The 16,526-nt window shown below is 40.8% G+C and overlaps 1 protein-coding gene across 4 annotated transcripts in view; it reads left to right on the forward strand.

Annotated features, from left to right (window-relative positions):
- The window catches only part of KIAA1549 (KIAA1549 ortholog), a 76,256-nt gene extending 60,883 nt beyond the window's left edge, over positions 1 to 15,373 (forward strand). For 2 of the 4 annotated variants that reach the window (XM_017739989.1, XM_017739990.1), the window contains 5 exons: positions 20 to 40; positions 952 to 1,004; positions 4,394 to 4,539; positions 6,392 to 6,546; positions 11,386 to 15,373. In XM_017739989.1, the coding sequence (XP_017595478.1) occupies positions 20 to 40; positions 952 to 1,004; positions 4,394 to 4,539; positions 6,392 to 6,546; positions 11,386 to 11,640 (630 nt within the window). In that variant the 3' untranslated portion in view covers positions 11,641 to 15,373. Of the gene's footprint in view, positions 1 to 19; positions 41 to 951; positions 1,005 to 4,393; positions 4,540 to 6,391; positions 6,547 to 10,312; positions 10,356 to 11,385 lie in introns of all 4 variants that reach the window. The other 2 variants (XM_017739987.1, XM_017739988.1) reach the window with 2 other exon arrangements.
- Positions 15,374 to 16,526: the final 1,153 nt, after the last annotated feature.

The raw sequence follows: 16,526 nt of genomic DNA on the forward strand, positions 1-16,526 counted from the left end.
CGCGCCCCTCCCCCCGCCGGGGGCCCCCGCGCCACAGCCGGTAAGCAGCTGCGGGGCAGGGGGGCAGCCCGTGCACCCAGCAGGGAGCACCTCGGGGGCCAGCTCGGGCGCTAAACAGCGCATTGGTGATGCGGCTTAAAAGGCGGCGCTGGGCAGGGAGATGGCACCGGTTGACCCATGGCCACTGTTGCTGTGCCTTTGCTGCCAGGACTCACCACAAGTGTGGAACATTCCTGGAACAAGGAGAATTCAGGAATGACCATCACAAGATGGTGAACTTGCTTTCTAAGCAGTTTGGTTTCTTTTCCCTTTTCCCATCTCAACCACAAGAGAAGATAAGGGTTCTCCTTTAGGATAACTTCAGTTCTTCTCAGCTGGAATCTTTCACAGGTCAATCTTGCTGTGTCCAAGAGTAAAACTATTATTTTTTAGTATGTGTGGTAGTTTCTATTTTGACAATGATAAAAAGAATGTATTTGGCGAAGTGAAGGATAGGGAAGCAGTATTCCTGTGTATGATTTTTTGCTTTTGATGGAGCACTGAGTCACATGGATAATCTTTTAGGTCATCACAAATTCTGTTGAGTCTGAGCCCTGAGGTCTCTCTGCTGCAGTCTGATGCTGCTTGAGGTCAAAAGATTTCCAAATGCAAAGCTTGGTTTTTAGCTAAGTAGACAGTGGAGCAGCTCTTGATCTTCTGCAAGCGAGAAAAAGTATTTCTGAAAGGTTTTTAAGTTAAGACTCTGATCACACAGAAGACACTTTAGCCCACAGTGATTCCCAGGTCTTCTTGTGCTCCTTTGTTTGTAAAACTTACGGTCTTATGGCTGCCATCAAGACCTAAAGACAGGCTTAGTGATCTCTGCCATTCATCACTTAAAAGGCTGGCCATGGACTTTCCAGGGTACGCATTTCAATTTTAATTTGGTGATTTTTTTCATTCTTCTGACAGAGATACATGGAATTTGGAATGACTCCGCCAACAGCACCAGGTCTCCTACCAAGGTAGCTTTTTACTGATAAAATTATCATTTATTATTTTCCTTGCAATTACTCCAGATTTCTTACTGGCCCTGGTATATTATTATGCAAAGTACTGTATAAATGAGAAGTAACAGGAGTCCAGATCCAGTCTGTGTTTATGTAGCATAAATGACATATGCATAGTGTGTGGAATCCAAGCTTCTGTTTAAAAGAAATGTGTTTCTAGCCCCTCAGCTATAGAGATATCCTTCCAAATATTCAGTAAACCACTGAGTCTGAGCTTTTGGGGAGCCTGAAACAGTTACTCAGATGCATGTAATATTCCCCATACTCTTGCTTTCATCTTGTTTCTGTATCCTCAGGGCACCACTCACTCGCAACAGCTTTCATATGACTAACAGATTCATTCTATTTTTAACCGAGTTCAGAACAAATGACAGAGCACAGTGACCCTCGCAGAGAAAGTCTGCCTTGCAGCCCTATTATTATAAAATCAGGGGAAGAACAAATTTTCCATCTTGTCCTGCCCTTGATGTGGGAGAATTGTGTGAAGGGGAGAAAATGGTTGTCCAGGTGACCGTTAATTTCACATTTGGTTTGTGTGCTTTAACCACATGTGAAGCTGAACTCTTGAGTCATGGTACTCACTGTGGTCCGACTTGTCTCACCCTCTCCCAGCTGCTGCAGCCAGGCTGGTAAAATGGTGGCCTTGTGCTGCTCTCTCATTACCTTCTTAGAGTTCACCATGTGAGATGAAATCCCACTGCTGTTCGTGTCATTCATCAGACTTACCTCAAGTCTTCACTGTCCTGGAAACTTGATGGTAAAATGCCTGTGAAGAGCTTTCCTTTATTTATTGTTCTGCAACCTGATTTTGAAAAGACCAAGTAGAAAAGGGGGAGTTTCTAAGCACCCTGCTTAGTTCTTGGCTGGAGGTGACAGTTTCAGTGTGAGTGCCGTGTACGTGAAATGGCACACAGTATGACATGCGGTGTACTTTTTGTAAGTTAGGTTACCTTGAAGATTATGAGCTTTGAAACTGCCAGTGTAAAGCATAACCAGTTGTTGGTTATTGAGGAGATTTTGTCTTTGTTGGCCTGTTACATATTCAGAGAAAATGGAAGTGCTGCAGTCCATGTTAATATACCTGAGCAAGATAGCGTTTTTTGTTCAAAAGCTTCTCATTCCTTGGCATAGGCAGTCTGAATTTATGTAAATTGCAAATTAATGGCAACGTGATTAACAGTTCAAATGCTGGCTTTGCCAGTGCCGACAGATAAAGTTAACAATCTGCAAAGTCACTGATCTTAACAGAAAGAATTCCTCTAAGTTTTCATTAAAACAGAAAGTTTTCTAAAGCTTGGTTGATAGAAAACAAGGAAAGAGTTGTCATGGTTGTGCAGTGGGAGTTATTCTCAAAATCTGAAGATAGTCATAAACAAATTGATAGAAACAGTGCACCAGTTAGAGGAAGGAAAAAGAACCTGAGGTCAGTGTGATTAGGTGGCATGTATCAATGTCATGGTCCATTGGCTTAAGTACCCAATGCGTGGAATAATATTTGGGTTAGCATACTGTTCTCTTCTCTGTAATAACACAATCAGCATCTTTAATGGGGTGGAACCAACCTGGGGAAAAAAATCAAATGCAAAAGACCTAGGTCACGTAACAGCTAGGCAGACACAAAGGCACAATGAACAGCTTTCGCCAGAAAATGGGTATTGCATCATGCAACAGACACTTAGCAGTAGTGGATTTGTGGTGTAAAACTGGTTTTTGGAGCAGTATGTCCCGACTTAAATGACTGGAGATAATTTTGGGGTTTTTTTTTTTGGATGTGCAAAAATCGAAAGCTGAGTTTCAGTCTGGAAATAGGAAGGAGCACTAGAAAGCCTGTGTGATACAGATGCAGAGCTGTATCCTGGTTTTATACTCTTACGTTGATCTTTGAGTTTAAGGAGAAGCTATATCTGTCTATTTTAAAGAAGATTGAGAAGCTGAAGGCTTATTAGATGTGAACCTTTCAAGTGCAAACACATCAGCAGTAAAGAATTTACTTCCTGTCCTCTGAAAAATTGGCACAAAAAGAGTACATTTGCAGTAATGTTGAGAAAATATTTTCTTTAGACAACGTCAAAAAACTGTAGTAATTCATCAGCTTCAAAATTCCAGCTCAACACTCCAGGCATAAAGGGCCAGATGATCACATCCTTTACTGATTACACTGATTAACATAACAGAAGTGATATTGTTAAACATTGCCTACCCATTGAAGCATTTATTTTAACTAGCTTGTGTGGTTGGAAATGGTTTCCTCTGGATCTGCTGAGTGGACAGGTGGGGATTGTATGTGAGGGAACTGGGGAAATTCTAGCACTTCCACAATGGGATTGTTACAGCTTAAAGCCCTTAAAACTCCTCCATTTAGTAACACTGTATGCCAAATAGCTGGCACTTTTATTTACAATTACTTGTTTGTGCTTTATTAGGCAATTTATTATGTCAACTTTCTTTGCTATCTGGCTGTCGTATGAAGGTGGGTAGTTTTCCAGAGAAAGCACAAATCAAGATTAGTCTGAATTAGATGCAGTCACGGGATTTTGTGGTAAAACAAAAGGTGTAAAATTGAGATCTTGAGGAATAGGATACATTGCAGTCCATAGCCTAGGAGTTGTGTTAAAAGGCATGTAGCACTCATCCCTAACACTCACTTCGTGTACTTCCATGTGCCTGAGTTTGGATGCTTGTCTCACTTTGCTTCACTTACACTCACACAGTTAGTAGAGTTAGATAGGTTACAGTTTCTGTTGTTAACTCTTTTTAGCAAATACATAACAGTGACTACCAGCACCGGCCTGATTGATAGGAAACATTTATTTCAGTGTACATTGCCTTTCTTCGTATGTGCTAATGACAGCTTTGAGTTGTTTCATGAATCTTAAAGAGCAGTTTGAAAGCTTCCTGAAAAATTACCAGAATGCTTCATGAAGTAATAATTGTTCATGAAGTACACGTGTAATGCAGTTTGTATGTTTTGGTTTATACCAAAAGTGTGTGCCCAGAAACTCTTTGAGTAGAGTCAGCTTTGTTGCTGAGGTAAGCAGCTACATCACTACTTTTCAGTTTTTTTTTTTTTTTTTTATTGAAGAAAGTTTTATTTTTCCTCCCCAAGGGGAAAACAAGATCTCAAGATCTGTGAACTTTTTTCTTTGCATTGAGGAGACTGCAACATGTGAAAAACACTCATGTAAAATTTTGTTAAAATATATTTTTCACATGTAAATATTCTCCTCAATATTGAAGGTTATAATTACATTAAAAGGCATAAAGAACTGCTGTAAGAGGTACACCTACATTATTGTTTCTAATTAGGGATTTCACTTATTTTAATCTTGAGTCCTTTTCCACAGGCAGAACTTTGGGCCAGGTTTTCTTCAGCCTGCAGAGTTAATGCACGGAGAGCAGCCACCACCTGAGGTTCAATATTCCTCCAGAGGGATATACTCAGAGGAAATGCCATCAGTGGCACGGCCACGACCAGTTGGAAGCACTGCAGGTACACTTCACTTAAGTTGAATATGCAGTAAAATAACTGATCCTTTTCTGTATCTCTTACACCAAGGTCACCATTAAGACATCATTCTCCTTCAGCTGCTACATGTGATATGTGGTCCTTGTCCTCATTGCCCAAAAGAAAGTGATCACAAACTGAGGTTAACTTTAGTTTCATAGGACCTTGCAGAAAAAGGAAGTGCTTTGCCCCTTTTTTAGTATCTTACAAGCACTGGTTATCACAAAGCATATTTTCACAAAACCCCGTTTTTTAAGAATGGAAAATTACTTGTTTTAGAGCGTACAGTGTACGCTAACTTTCCATTTCGAGCTCCTTCTTTTGTGCTAAATGAACTAATTGATGCATCCCAAATCAGCATGCTAAATAGCAAAAATTTTTGATACTTTTCTACATCTGTGTTTCTCGTTTCTCTTTGTAGAATTGTATGCATTATAGTATCTCCTAGTTTTAGATTGTATTATCTGTTGCTGCTGTCCCACATGAAATCACCTTCCCTGATTTGGTTGAGATAATTTTGATAGCAGTCACCAATGCTGTAATGAGTAAGATACTAACACCACATAGCAGTTAAGCAGCAAACACTTCTAAGAATAAAAGATTATATTGCTATGCAAATGTTACAGTTAATTTTCTCCCAGATAAATATTTTCTTCCTTGAAAAAGACTGGAAATATGATCATATGCTTATGTCAGAAGCCTAGTTTTGATAGTTGCTATCATCTCCCCGTAAATGTTAAATGAATGAGAATAGTAGGAATGTAGTAACTTTTACAGCTTAATGATGGTTATTTTATTCTCTGATTCACACTTGTCTAAATGTTCATATGTATTCTGCTTTAAAGTGTGGAGGTAATTCATATATTTAGTTTCTATTCCTCAGCATAATTACGTGTAAATATCAAACTTCTCAAATATTGAGGGGTTTTGAGAGGAAAACAGCAAAGTGATCTGACTGTCCATCATGTAAATCACACTGTTGTTTTTGTCTTTTCCTCCCCTTTTGTACATACACACAGTTTTATGTATCTCTGGGTTAAATGTTTTTCATTTCTAATGAATGATAAAATACTATTCTAGTAATTTTAAGAATAAACATATAAATGACATTTCCCTGGGAGAGGAAATTCATGAAGAAGGAAACCTGGCATGTTGTTACATGTCTCTTGCAATTAATGGTGGCAGCTATCCTTGCATATGTTTGAAAGCAGCAGGAGTGAGGCAAGGGAAGGAAAAGGAGAAAGGAGGAGGTTGGCTTTCAGGCTGGAAGGAGATACAGTGTATTCTGACCTTCTCGTTAGTTAACGACAGCATCATTTAATATTTAACCACAAAGCAAAGCTGAGAGAAGCACACTCACACAGAGCTGCGTATTTTATTCTTCAGAGCCCTAGAACAGGAGGCAGTCTGCAGAGTTAGGGTCTTGCCAGTGTGATGCAAATAAGGTGTGCCATAGGAGCAAATGGCTTCTCTTTGCTGCTGAGTAATTGACATGAAGGCATTGCCAGAGCTTTCAGTAAGCCCTGTATGAAAAGGGCTGGCATGGTTTTGGAATGAAGAGTAGTCCATGTCAGAGATGAATGTGTCTCAACCTCTTCTTTCAGTGCAGTGCCATGAAATGCATCACACTCACATGAACTGCACAAAATGCACATAACTTTTCTGTCTTCATTCCACACTGACAGCCTTCTTTCTGCTGATTTTAATTAATTGCACAGAAACAGAGCTCAGTTTTCTTCTTGTCTCCTGCTTCCAGCAAAGTTTTATGTTATCATGTGTCTGCCCTGCAAACTTGACTGTGTATAAAGATGAAAAAAAACCAATATTTGCTTTTAAGGTTCTCAGATACAGCACCTCACTCAGGTGGGAATTGCTAGCAGGATCGGAGGTCAACCAGTGGAGATCCCCTCAGGCAGAGCAGGGCATGGCCAGCCGGGGGGGCCAGGGTGGCCCCAGTACCGTGGAGAGGATGAATGTGCTAGGCGAGATGCAGTGAGTACTGTAACAAATGTTACACATTTGCATAGTTTCCAAAGTAGTGATATGTTTGGGTATTTTTTTTCTTGCATTACTGTTTGGAACTTTTTTCCCCCTGGAGTACTTTTAGTTGCTTCTCTGACATTCTTTGCTTTGCTCTTCAAACCCTTGTTAGCTCTTCTGACTTCTGCTTGCTGTTCTTTCACCTTTGCTTCTCTAAATGCTTTCTCTCATTTTACCCTTGTTTTTTTGTTTCCTCACTTGAGGCCTTCACCCATTAATTGCAGTTCATGCAGTTCTGCTTCTGAGCTTTAGCAGAGGTGGATACTGCTTTCCATTCCTTCTTTGAAATACACCTCTGTATTTTGAGATCATTGTCATTAGAAAACATTGAATTAAATTGTCCCAGGCTACCATCCTATTTTGTATGCATATAGTTCTTTTATCTTCTGTACCAGTGCTAACAGCAGGAGTCAGGGCAGCAGAAAAAGGTACATACTTGCACATAATGTTAGAGGTGTTTCTAAACAAGTTACTGTCCTGGCCTAAGTCAGCAGGATGTGGTAAATGAATGCATACTCATTTACCAGTGTTGCCCAGGCAGCCATGGTGATTTCTTGTTCTTGGCAGTGGTGCTTCTAGAGGTTGACTTTTCTGATTCAACCAGATGTGTGAGGTTGAAGATGGCCTTGCCAGGAGAGAGACACTTGCCTTCTACCAGTCCCTCTTTGGTGTATTTGCATCCTGGTGCAGACTGACCTGTGACAGGTTTATTGCAGTACTCCTGAGAGTGACAGTTTTATGCTGCTTCTTTTGCTTCTTAGTTTAAACTATCTTTTTGCAGTTTCTTCCTTGAGGAAAGAAGGCAGGATCTCCTCCTTTTGCATACTTAGGACAGTGTCTGTTTGCACTACTTGAAGTTGCTTTGCAGCATTGCATGATCTTGACATAGCTTTGCAGAAAGGAAATGCAACAGGATGGGCTTGAGATTTTGGTGAATTTCAGCTGCCTCCACTCCAAATGAACTCAAGAGCAGCAGCATAAAGTTCTTGAGAACTGCGTGCGCTATTTGATACTATTCAAAAACTTTAACTGTCAAAGCTAAAAGATCTACTTCCCTAATTTAATGTGCTTTCTGCACTTTAAACTGTGGTATTTGAATGCAAGATCATTATTGCAGTTTACATCGAAAAGAGCACTTGCATGAGAGATCTTAGTGTCTCCTGTTTCATTTTCAGAGACATCTCTGGGTTACCATTTAACGACCTTTCTTTACATTTGTCTCTCTTTTCTGAAAATTGCTTTCTAGATCTGTGGGCATGTTCCTGTTCAGGTCATTTAAATCCAGGTTGTCTTTCTTTTGGTTCATCTAGTTTAAAGATTTTCTCGGCTTGGACAGAACTTTCTGCTCACTGGTTGCTGCAGTTCATATGTTACTGCAATAACGTTACTGCAATGTGATTTTTTTTTCCGTTTGTTATTTAAAAAAAGAGCAAAAGGAGGAGATCATGAACTAAAACTTACCTGAGTGTGGTGTCATCCAGTTGTAGGAGAGCTCACCTATTGCCTGAACTTTCCTTTTCCTGTGAGCAAATTTTTGGGTTTTTTTGCAAAGGATTCTTCCCATGAAAAAAAAAAAAAAAAGGCCTTGGTCTTGTAGCTTTCTGTACTTAAATAATTACCTTCACAGTTTTGACTTTCTCACTAGGACAGAGCTCTAAATTTGTCTTTACTCCTTTTGGAAATGAGGCTTTGCTTAATGATGGTCATGTTTCTTATGGTGCACTATTCAGCTGATCCTTTGCAAGCAGTCTTACTGTTCCCTCATTCTGAGCAAGTTTCTAAAATCAAACTCTGCATTTAGGAAGATTAGAATCTAGAGCATTTTTCTTGCACACAAACTGGAGAGGGATCTACATTTGTCTTCCTGCAATAGCCCTTTGGCTCACAATATCCTCACCCATTTATTCCTGAAGTCCTGATTTTCTGCTGGAATATGACCTCTCACTTGTACCTCCCAACCCAAAGCCAGTGTGCCAGGGTACCATCAATTCACCTTAATTCTCCATCCAGAAGGCCCAGGGCAACCAGGAGATTGACAGCATTTCCTTAGCTGGCACAAAATACAATCCTGGGCAAGTGCTCGTTTGAGCAGCAGCACAAGCGAAGCCTGGCTTACAGATGGGTTCCGTGTCTTGTGTATCTCCACCTCCTTCCGCCAGCTGGCATCACCTCCTGCCTATCTGCAATCCCCTCTAGCTTTCCACTGGTCTCCCAAGTCTTCTCCAGGTTTCCAGTGTTTCCCCAAAGATACTCCTACCCTTTCACTCGATTTTTCTACTCAGCTGCCCACTCTAGTGTCTCTAACAAGTGTCACCAAACTTAGTTGTCTCTCATGTCCCCGCGATAGCCCCTGTGAGATATGTGCTGGCTAAGAGATCCAGCAGAGCACAGCCTAACTTGACCTTTTTGCCACTCAGAAACAGATTCAGTGATAGCAAATAAGGTTATAACAAATCAGGTTATGTCTAATTAGCTACCTGGTTTTGTGAATTTTGTGTATCTGTTCATACATACACATATACACATATATGTTTGTGTATGTATTTATACATCCAGTTCAGTTGAAATTGGCCAGAGTTCAACAGTTATTAAATGGAGATTAACAAATTTACAATGTCATCTCATAAATCTTCATTCCTTAAGCAGGAAGATTCAATAAAAATATTTTTGTCAATTGTTTTGTACTGCTGTTAATTATCCAGAAGTTTCTAGATAAAAATATAAAATGCATAGATATTACATGAAAATATATAGTTTTGCATATATAATGTTGTATATCTTTGTGTGTTTCTTTTAGTAAAGAAGTTTTAATAAAAACCAGCCATTTATTTCAGCCATTTTGCTGTTGTAGGTTAGTAGAGATTAGGTTTCTAAACCAACGTGGCATTGAAATTTTACAGGCCTGTGTAATTCTGATGCTATATGTGAAATCACAGAAACACACGCTTTTCTTTTTCTGAGATATTTAAGAAAACCTTGATAAACATTAGGTAAAAAATAGCCACTGTGGTCATCAGTTCTTCCTAATTTCCCTTAAGAAACCATTCTTATGGTGGTAACTCAGTGAAGTGTGAGTGAGATAGGAGCTGAATCACATAGTGCATTTTAATGTGAAAGTAACCTGAACATAATTTAGGTTGCTGTTAAGACTCATGTATCAAGGAGTGTTTCCTTTTAATATTTTATTATGTTATCTCTTCTCTATGAACCCACAGAGTACTTGTCAGGTTTGCCAACTCTAGACTGCACATACGAATTAGTTTCAGGTTTCACTGCCAAATGAATAATTCTGAACAATCAAGAGACCCATTCATTCCTTTCTCACACTGAAATCACCTCTTTTTAAAAGAAATAAGACAGGATGTTACTTGGAAAACCTTTACCTATCTTTCTTCTATTAAAGCCTCTTTTCCCCTTAATCTGTCTCCCAAAATTAACTGTGTAAAGGAGGAGTGCTGTAAGTGAGCTGCACAAGAGACTCAGAATCTATTATTAGTTCTGCTTTATACCAAATGGCTTAAATTTTATTCATCTGTATTATGAGAGATGTTAAGGAATTTGCTGCTATGCATTTCTGTGTTCCCTGCACACTGCTGCCACTGTTGCTCTAGGTCCCCCGTATGCTTCCCAGGCTCTGCTTTGTAATGTCTTCATTCCCCTCCCCCTCGCTCCCAAATCCTCTTCTAGCTGACCTTGCTGTCCTTTCTTCCCCCATCAGGCTGCTCTCTCTGCTACTCCTTAAGGCTTGTCCCCAGAGAAAGGTAGTGCTCACTGACTTGTGATGGCTGTGGTCTGAACCTGCTGCTCCCCCTGAAAAGGGGATTACGTTGCTTTGCTCCCACTTGTGCGTTCGAGTCCTCTGTGTCCAGTGTTTTCTTCAGGCTGTCTCTCAGCCTTCAGCAATACGAGGCAAGAGGAAACACTTGCTTCAGGGTTGTCAGCTGGAATCTAGATTTTCAAAATGTACCTTGTTTGTGTCCATACTGGGAGTTGGTGCAGTCGCACAGTGTACTGTAAATCCATGCTTTGTTTTAGTGTAAGCAGATTGTCTTGCAGAAAGACAAGCCATAAACTCAGGCTTCTGCTCTCTGTCTCTCTTGTTTTGTTAGAAAATGTATGTTACTGAACAAAGGCAGAATTAACCCCTTTCTGCCCTGAAACAATGATTGTCCCTAAGCTGGGATAGTGTTTCTGAGATATTGAGTATGGAAAAATCTCATCTTTCAAATCCAAGTAGTTTTCTTCTGCTTCTTTTTCTGTTGACCGTGTTTTCCCGGGCACTGGTCAGTCACAGGGTCTCACAAGTGTACAGTCTGAACAGGCAAAGCAGGCAGAAAAAGGGAAGGTGGAAGTAGTAGTATCTCTGCTTGTATATAGTATGGATAAATGACCGCTGGGAAGGAAGTGGTTTGCCTGCTGTCTTTTAGGAAGTTGATGGAAGTGGATGGAAAGAGAAGCCAATTCTGTTGATTTCCGGTCCTGTGGGGTTTCTCCCCCCCTGCTTCCATTTCAGTTCTTAAACATAATGTGGATTGGAAAGGGAGTCAAAGCTTTTGAAAAGCTCTGAGCTTGAGGCAGTCCAACAGTCCAACAATCCAGTGTTGTGTACACTTGTTGTTTTGTGCTCCATAAGAGATATCACTCATTCATGTAACAGAAGAACCGTTGCAGCAGATTAGAAGTATCTCCATGTTGCTTTCCCCCCTGTTCTTTGCCTTTTTGCTTTCTTGTCTTTTCTGGGATAATCATGTTTATTCAGAAAGTACAATAATGCTTTCTCCCTTTTTCCAGACGCATATGCATGGACACCAAGAATATTCCTCCTCACCAGTATTCCAGATGCCGAGGACTTCAGCCAGGCAGCCCTCAGCACCTCCTGCTCAGCTTCCACACAACAGCCTTCAGGGCCAGGGCCTTTGCTACACCACCAGTTCCACTGAGGACCTCCAGCCCGGCCACTCATCAGCCTCTCTTATCAAAGCAATCAGAGAAGAACTTCTGCGGCTTTCTCAGAAACAGACAACAGTGCAGAACTTCCATAGTTGATTTAGCATTCCACTGCAAATCTGCCAGGTATCTGCTTCCTATGGAAGCAAAGACTTAGAGGAAATCAGCAATGTTGTTCTCACAAAGGAACTTTCACAACTCTGTTGACAGCACTCTGGAAAAATCGAAAAAGGCAGCAAAATGAGAACAGTAAGGAGAGATGGGGGACAAACAGGGAAAATCATCAGTGTCATCACAAGTAATGTTAATTAATCTGCTAATATTACAGTGCTCCTCTTCTCTCCTTACCCTCACTCGGCCTAACACATAAGTAAAACCTTAGGTCAAGAACTCAGTACCCCAGCAACAACCACAAAATAAAGACAGGAACAAACTCCAAGAATGATAGACTCCTTTTTCTAAGGAAGTAGGTGAAGTTTTGAATGAACTGAGATGACATTTTGCGAGAGATTACAAGTATTCTTATCTCTCCAGTGCTTATGGGGAACTGGTTTGTGTTGCTGTTCTGCAGGATTGCAAACTGTATCAGCTCAAGGGTCTTGAAGTTCAATCTCACATAAGAATCACTTTGGTTGTCAGGAACAATGGGACTACTTAGAATAACAGTCTTTATGAGTCACTTGTATCAAACTGGAACAATAATTGTTATAGCTCTGTGGTTCCGAATGGAGCTACCCTCTGCACTCTTCCTTGTTTTCCTTCTGGTGCTGAAGCTTCAAGTGTTCCTTCATCTTCAATGTTTGCAAAGTGAAACATTGGCCTTGTATAATTAAAAAAATATTTGTAGACTCATTCAGGCTGGAAAAACAAAGCAAAGCATCCAAACAGAAAGGGCTTGGTATCTAATTCATTTAAAAATTATTGAGAACTGGAAGGGGAATACTCAGCCACAGTTGAATTTGGGGAAATGTGTGTGTATATCTTTAGAAAAACATATTTACATACTAAATGCTCTTGCAAGACTAGCGATAAAATATTGCCTCTCTGTAGTTTGCTTTGTGGACAGAAACCAATCCAGCCTGACTGGTACAGGGTCACCAGCATTATGTTATAAATTGATGTCCTAAATCATTGCTTATGTTTGGATCTGAATAATTTTAGTGGAAGTCAGTGACAGTTTAGAGCATTAACATAGGCTTAGATTTGCAGTTTTGAGACAGTTTCTATATTTATACTTGTTTCCAAGTCCTTTGGACAAAGGGTAAGCATTATCCCCGTGGTAAGAATGGTACGTGCCATGGAACTGTTTGTCGCTGGGTTTTTTTTCAGAGTTTTAATTTAAAATTAGCTACGAATTTACTAATATTGGCCATTGCATAACTGTAACAGACATAATACATACAGACATTTTGCTTAAGTCATGACTGCTTTCCTTTTCAGGTCAGAATGAGCTAAAGCTATTGAACTGGCACAGAGGTGGAGGGCAGGCTCAGTGTCAGGGAGGAGGCTTGGGAGCCTTACCCCAGGGCAATGGAAAGCAGAAGCATTAGGTGCTACACTGTAGGTGTTTCAAACACGAGCTGGTGGTAGTGGTCAAGGGTCTACGGAACAAGAGATCTGCCAGAGAGAGCATTGGGCAGCTGGGCAGCAGCAAAGTGGGTGTTTGCCTCACTTTCTGGGGTAGAAATGGCGTTGGTGAAGTACAGGTGTGTAACACTGGTATGGTGTGGCGGTCTTTGGCTACCAAATCTGCTGCTGGCTCCAGTACACAGTTCAGTAACTGCAACAGGACTAACTCAGACTGAGAAGAGAACAGGTGGGAGGACATGGTGGAAGAAGTCACCTCCGTAACTTACTCATGAAGTGCGTACATCATACTCATGCCTGAAGCCAAAACCTCAGTTGCTCACTGATGCGGAAAAAAAGGTGGTATGTTTTCCTCTTTACTAGGAAGCTCAGTTATTTTTCTGTTTACCTATGATGATCAAAATGCTGTATGAAACTGTTTTGAGGGACTTAGTGTAATGAAGCAGTGTAAATTAATTTCCAGTTCCCTGGCCTATGTGTGAAGCCCTCATGGGCACCGGTAGAGGTTTGAAAGGAATCAGAACACCAGCATGGTTGTAACAGCAGTACCAACAGGTCATTATGATTTGAATTTTTTAAGTTTTTTGTGTGATAATTCTAGGATAAAAATAAACATTTGTTTCTGCCAGCTTTGTAAACATAAATGTTGCCAATGCTTCTGCAAAATGCCAGGTTTTGAAGAATGAAGAGTGTATCAGGCAGTGTTCATTTGGTCGTTTTGACAGCACTGAAGACTGACTGTTGCTAAGTGTTCCCATTAAAACCATCTCTTTCAGACTCCACATCCTTCTCCAGTTTAATTCTGTAGAGAGCTCAGAGACCAGTGCTTATAATACTAGCACATTACTGTGACTTCATTTCAAGAAAATGTGGTCTTCCAGGAGGTAAATTAATTGTCTGGTCCAGCTATTTAAGAACAATATGTTCTCTGTGAAATAAGAGCTTTGAAATTTAGAGGTACTTAAAGCCACTTCTCATTCATTCTTTTTGCTAGTGATGGTGATGCTATTGTGAAATTCCATCCTTTTATATTTGGATGTTTATAATTTCTCTTTTCAGTCCCCAATCTTTATGAAGAAGGCAGGACAAATATGTACTTGTAAATAAAAGAGGCTTTCTGGTGAAGAAAACCCTCTTTAAAACTTTCAACAGGATAGTAAAATACAAGAGGTCAGAAAGCTGTGTTTGGAAGTTACATTCTCAGATTGGTTGGAGACCTGATCCAGTGTCCAGAAAATTGGCATGGCCTAGTCTGTATCTTCATATAGGAAGAAAAGTAACACCAGTTACCAGCTGCCAGTTCCAAGAATGACCTTAACAAGGGAGACCCCCACTTTTTGCAGCTACAGGAAAAGCTGGGGTTTTTTGTGTACTACAAAAGGATTCTGTGGAACGCATGTGCCAGAGTGTGTTTTTCCACTTGGGAATTCGGGAGGCGGGAGGGAAATCTGTAAATTTCTGCATCCCCATGTGCTTGAGTTGTTATGCCAATTTTTTTTAATTGCCCTGATAGAAGTGGAGGGGGGAAAACCAAAGCTTTTTTTCCTGAAACTTAAAAATATCCTGTATTTAAGTATCTGTTAATGAATCTACCAGATTTTGAAAACACCGATCAGATGAAAAGTTGGTACAGGCACAGAAAGCTGTTACCATCAGTTGCATCCATTTCCATGACTAAACCATCTGGTTCATGGAATCCTCATGCTCTTCCCTTTCTTCACAATTTTCCTTGACATTTGTGTTTAGTCTGTGTTTAGTTTGGCATATAAAAGAACTTGGCAAGATGAGAGCTACATAATTTAGTGTGGTTGGTTTCCTTTTCGTGGCCAAAATGCTGACCTCCAGCCTGCTTCTTGATTATTTTTGGAGCAAAGTGAAATGTTACAGTTATTTTTCATACACTCAATGTGAAAGGTGGGGCATGCTTCAGTACTATAAAATATTCTCCACCAGGATGTAGCACATGGTGTTGGGGTTAGTGGCTGTGGGCCTGTGACTCAGGAAAGAAAACTTTGCTTTATTTGCATAGGTGCTGGACTGGTAATGTTAAATACGCCCACTTTGGAGCAGTGAGTGGAATCTGAGTGACCCTTTGCAGTGGACTGTACTTGCAGTGCTTTGGATCAGGCTTCTTATCTAGTGTTTGGGGAGCAGCAGGGTCAGACAAGGTCTCTGTGTATCACCCTGCACCAAAAGGTTGGCGTGGTGTTGGCTACCCCAGTGTGGTGGACATTTATGGACACAAGTAAATACTTAGAGTGATCACCCAGAAGTGCAAGTTCCCAGCAAGCCAGTGCCTCTAAAGTAGACCAAGGACAGCAGGGTTTCAGGATTGTCTTAGAAAGAGGCTGTGTACAGCAATTGTAACTTCCCCAGAACCACAACAGCTCACGCTGTTGTTAACTTGTGGCTTAAAAACACATTTGACAGATTACCTAAGGAAGCTGGGTGTACATTCAAGCCCCAGTGTAGTCACCTGTTGTGTGATGTGGATGGCAGTAGGCAGCTGAACTCACTTTTTTACCTTTTGCCCTCACTACGTTTCTCACTTTTCCAGCTATCATAGTTTTAGCTCAAGGAAGAAATGTGCATTTTCTGTTGCATGCCTTAACCAGCAGTTCCTTGTAAACAGGTGCCAGTCCTTGAAAATTCCCTATTTTGGCCAAGAGCTTTGAAGTGGCAGGATGAAGAACATTTGTGCCTTTGAGGTGGGAACGTGTTGTGGGCCATATTTTTGCAGATGCAAAGAAATAAATTGATATATTAAAACCAGCACCAGTTTGGTGTGTTCTGAATATGGACAGAAAGCTGGAAATTGATTAAAAGAAAAAGGATGACATCTGATTGTCAGAAGGCAAAGGAGAGCAACCAGGTCCCCAGCACCTCCTGTGACAGTGCTCTGTAAAGAGAGAAGAAATCTTGGTGATTCCCTCTGGCCCCACTCAGGCAGAGTTCATGACACAGCCCCTCTTTGCAGTCCTTCACCACCTGCAGTGCTGGTTTGTATGAGTGAGGAACATCTTTTATCAGAGACTCCCAAAAGCAGTTCACCCAGGCTGTAGAGTTTCTCCAGGACTGTTTAGATGTGCCTAGAGAAAAGCAGCAGCTTTGAATTGCTTGAGTGTGGAAATAAAAATGCAGTTCCCTTTTGTGGAGGGTATGTTTTTCTCTTCTTGTTAGATTTTATTTAGAAATGGAGGGGACACGGTGGGGGTGTATTCTGCTGTCGCAGTAGACATGTTTCAGTGTGGGCAGAACACACTCAGCTTGTGACATAGGATTGGCAGTTCAGATCCAGATGTTGCACCGCATGTTTCCCCTGGCTGCATCTGCATGGCTTCCACTGAAAACCATGTAGTCACATGTATGCTTTGGAAGAACTCATCCTACAGATTCTT

The sequence above is a fragment of the Corvus brachyrhynchos genome, unplaced genomic scaffold (genome assembly GCF_000691975.1).
Source record: "Corvus brachyrhynchos isolate BGI_N302 unplaced genomic scaffold, ASM69197v1 scaffold27, whole genome shotgun sequence".
In the NCBI taxonomy this organism is placed as follows: domain Eukaryota; kingdom Metazoa; phylum Chordata; class Aves; order Passeriformes; family Corvidae; genus Corvus; species Corvus brachyrhynchos.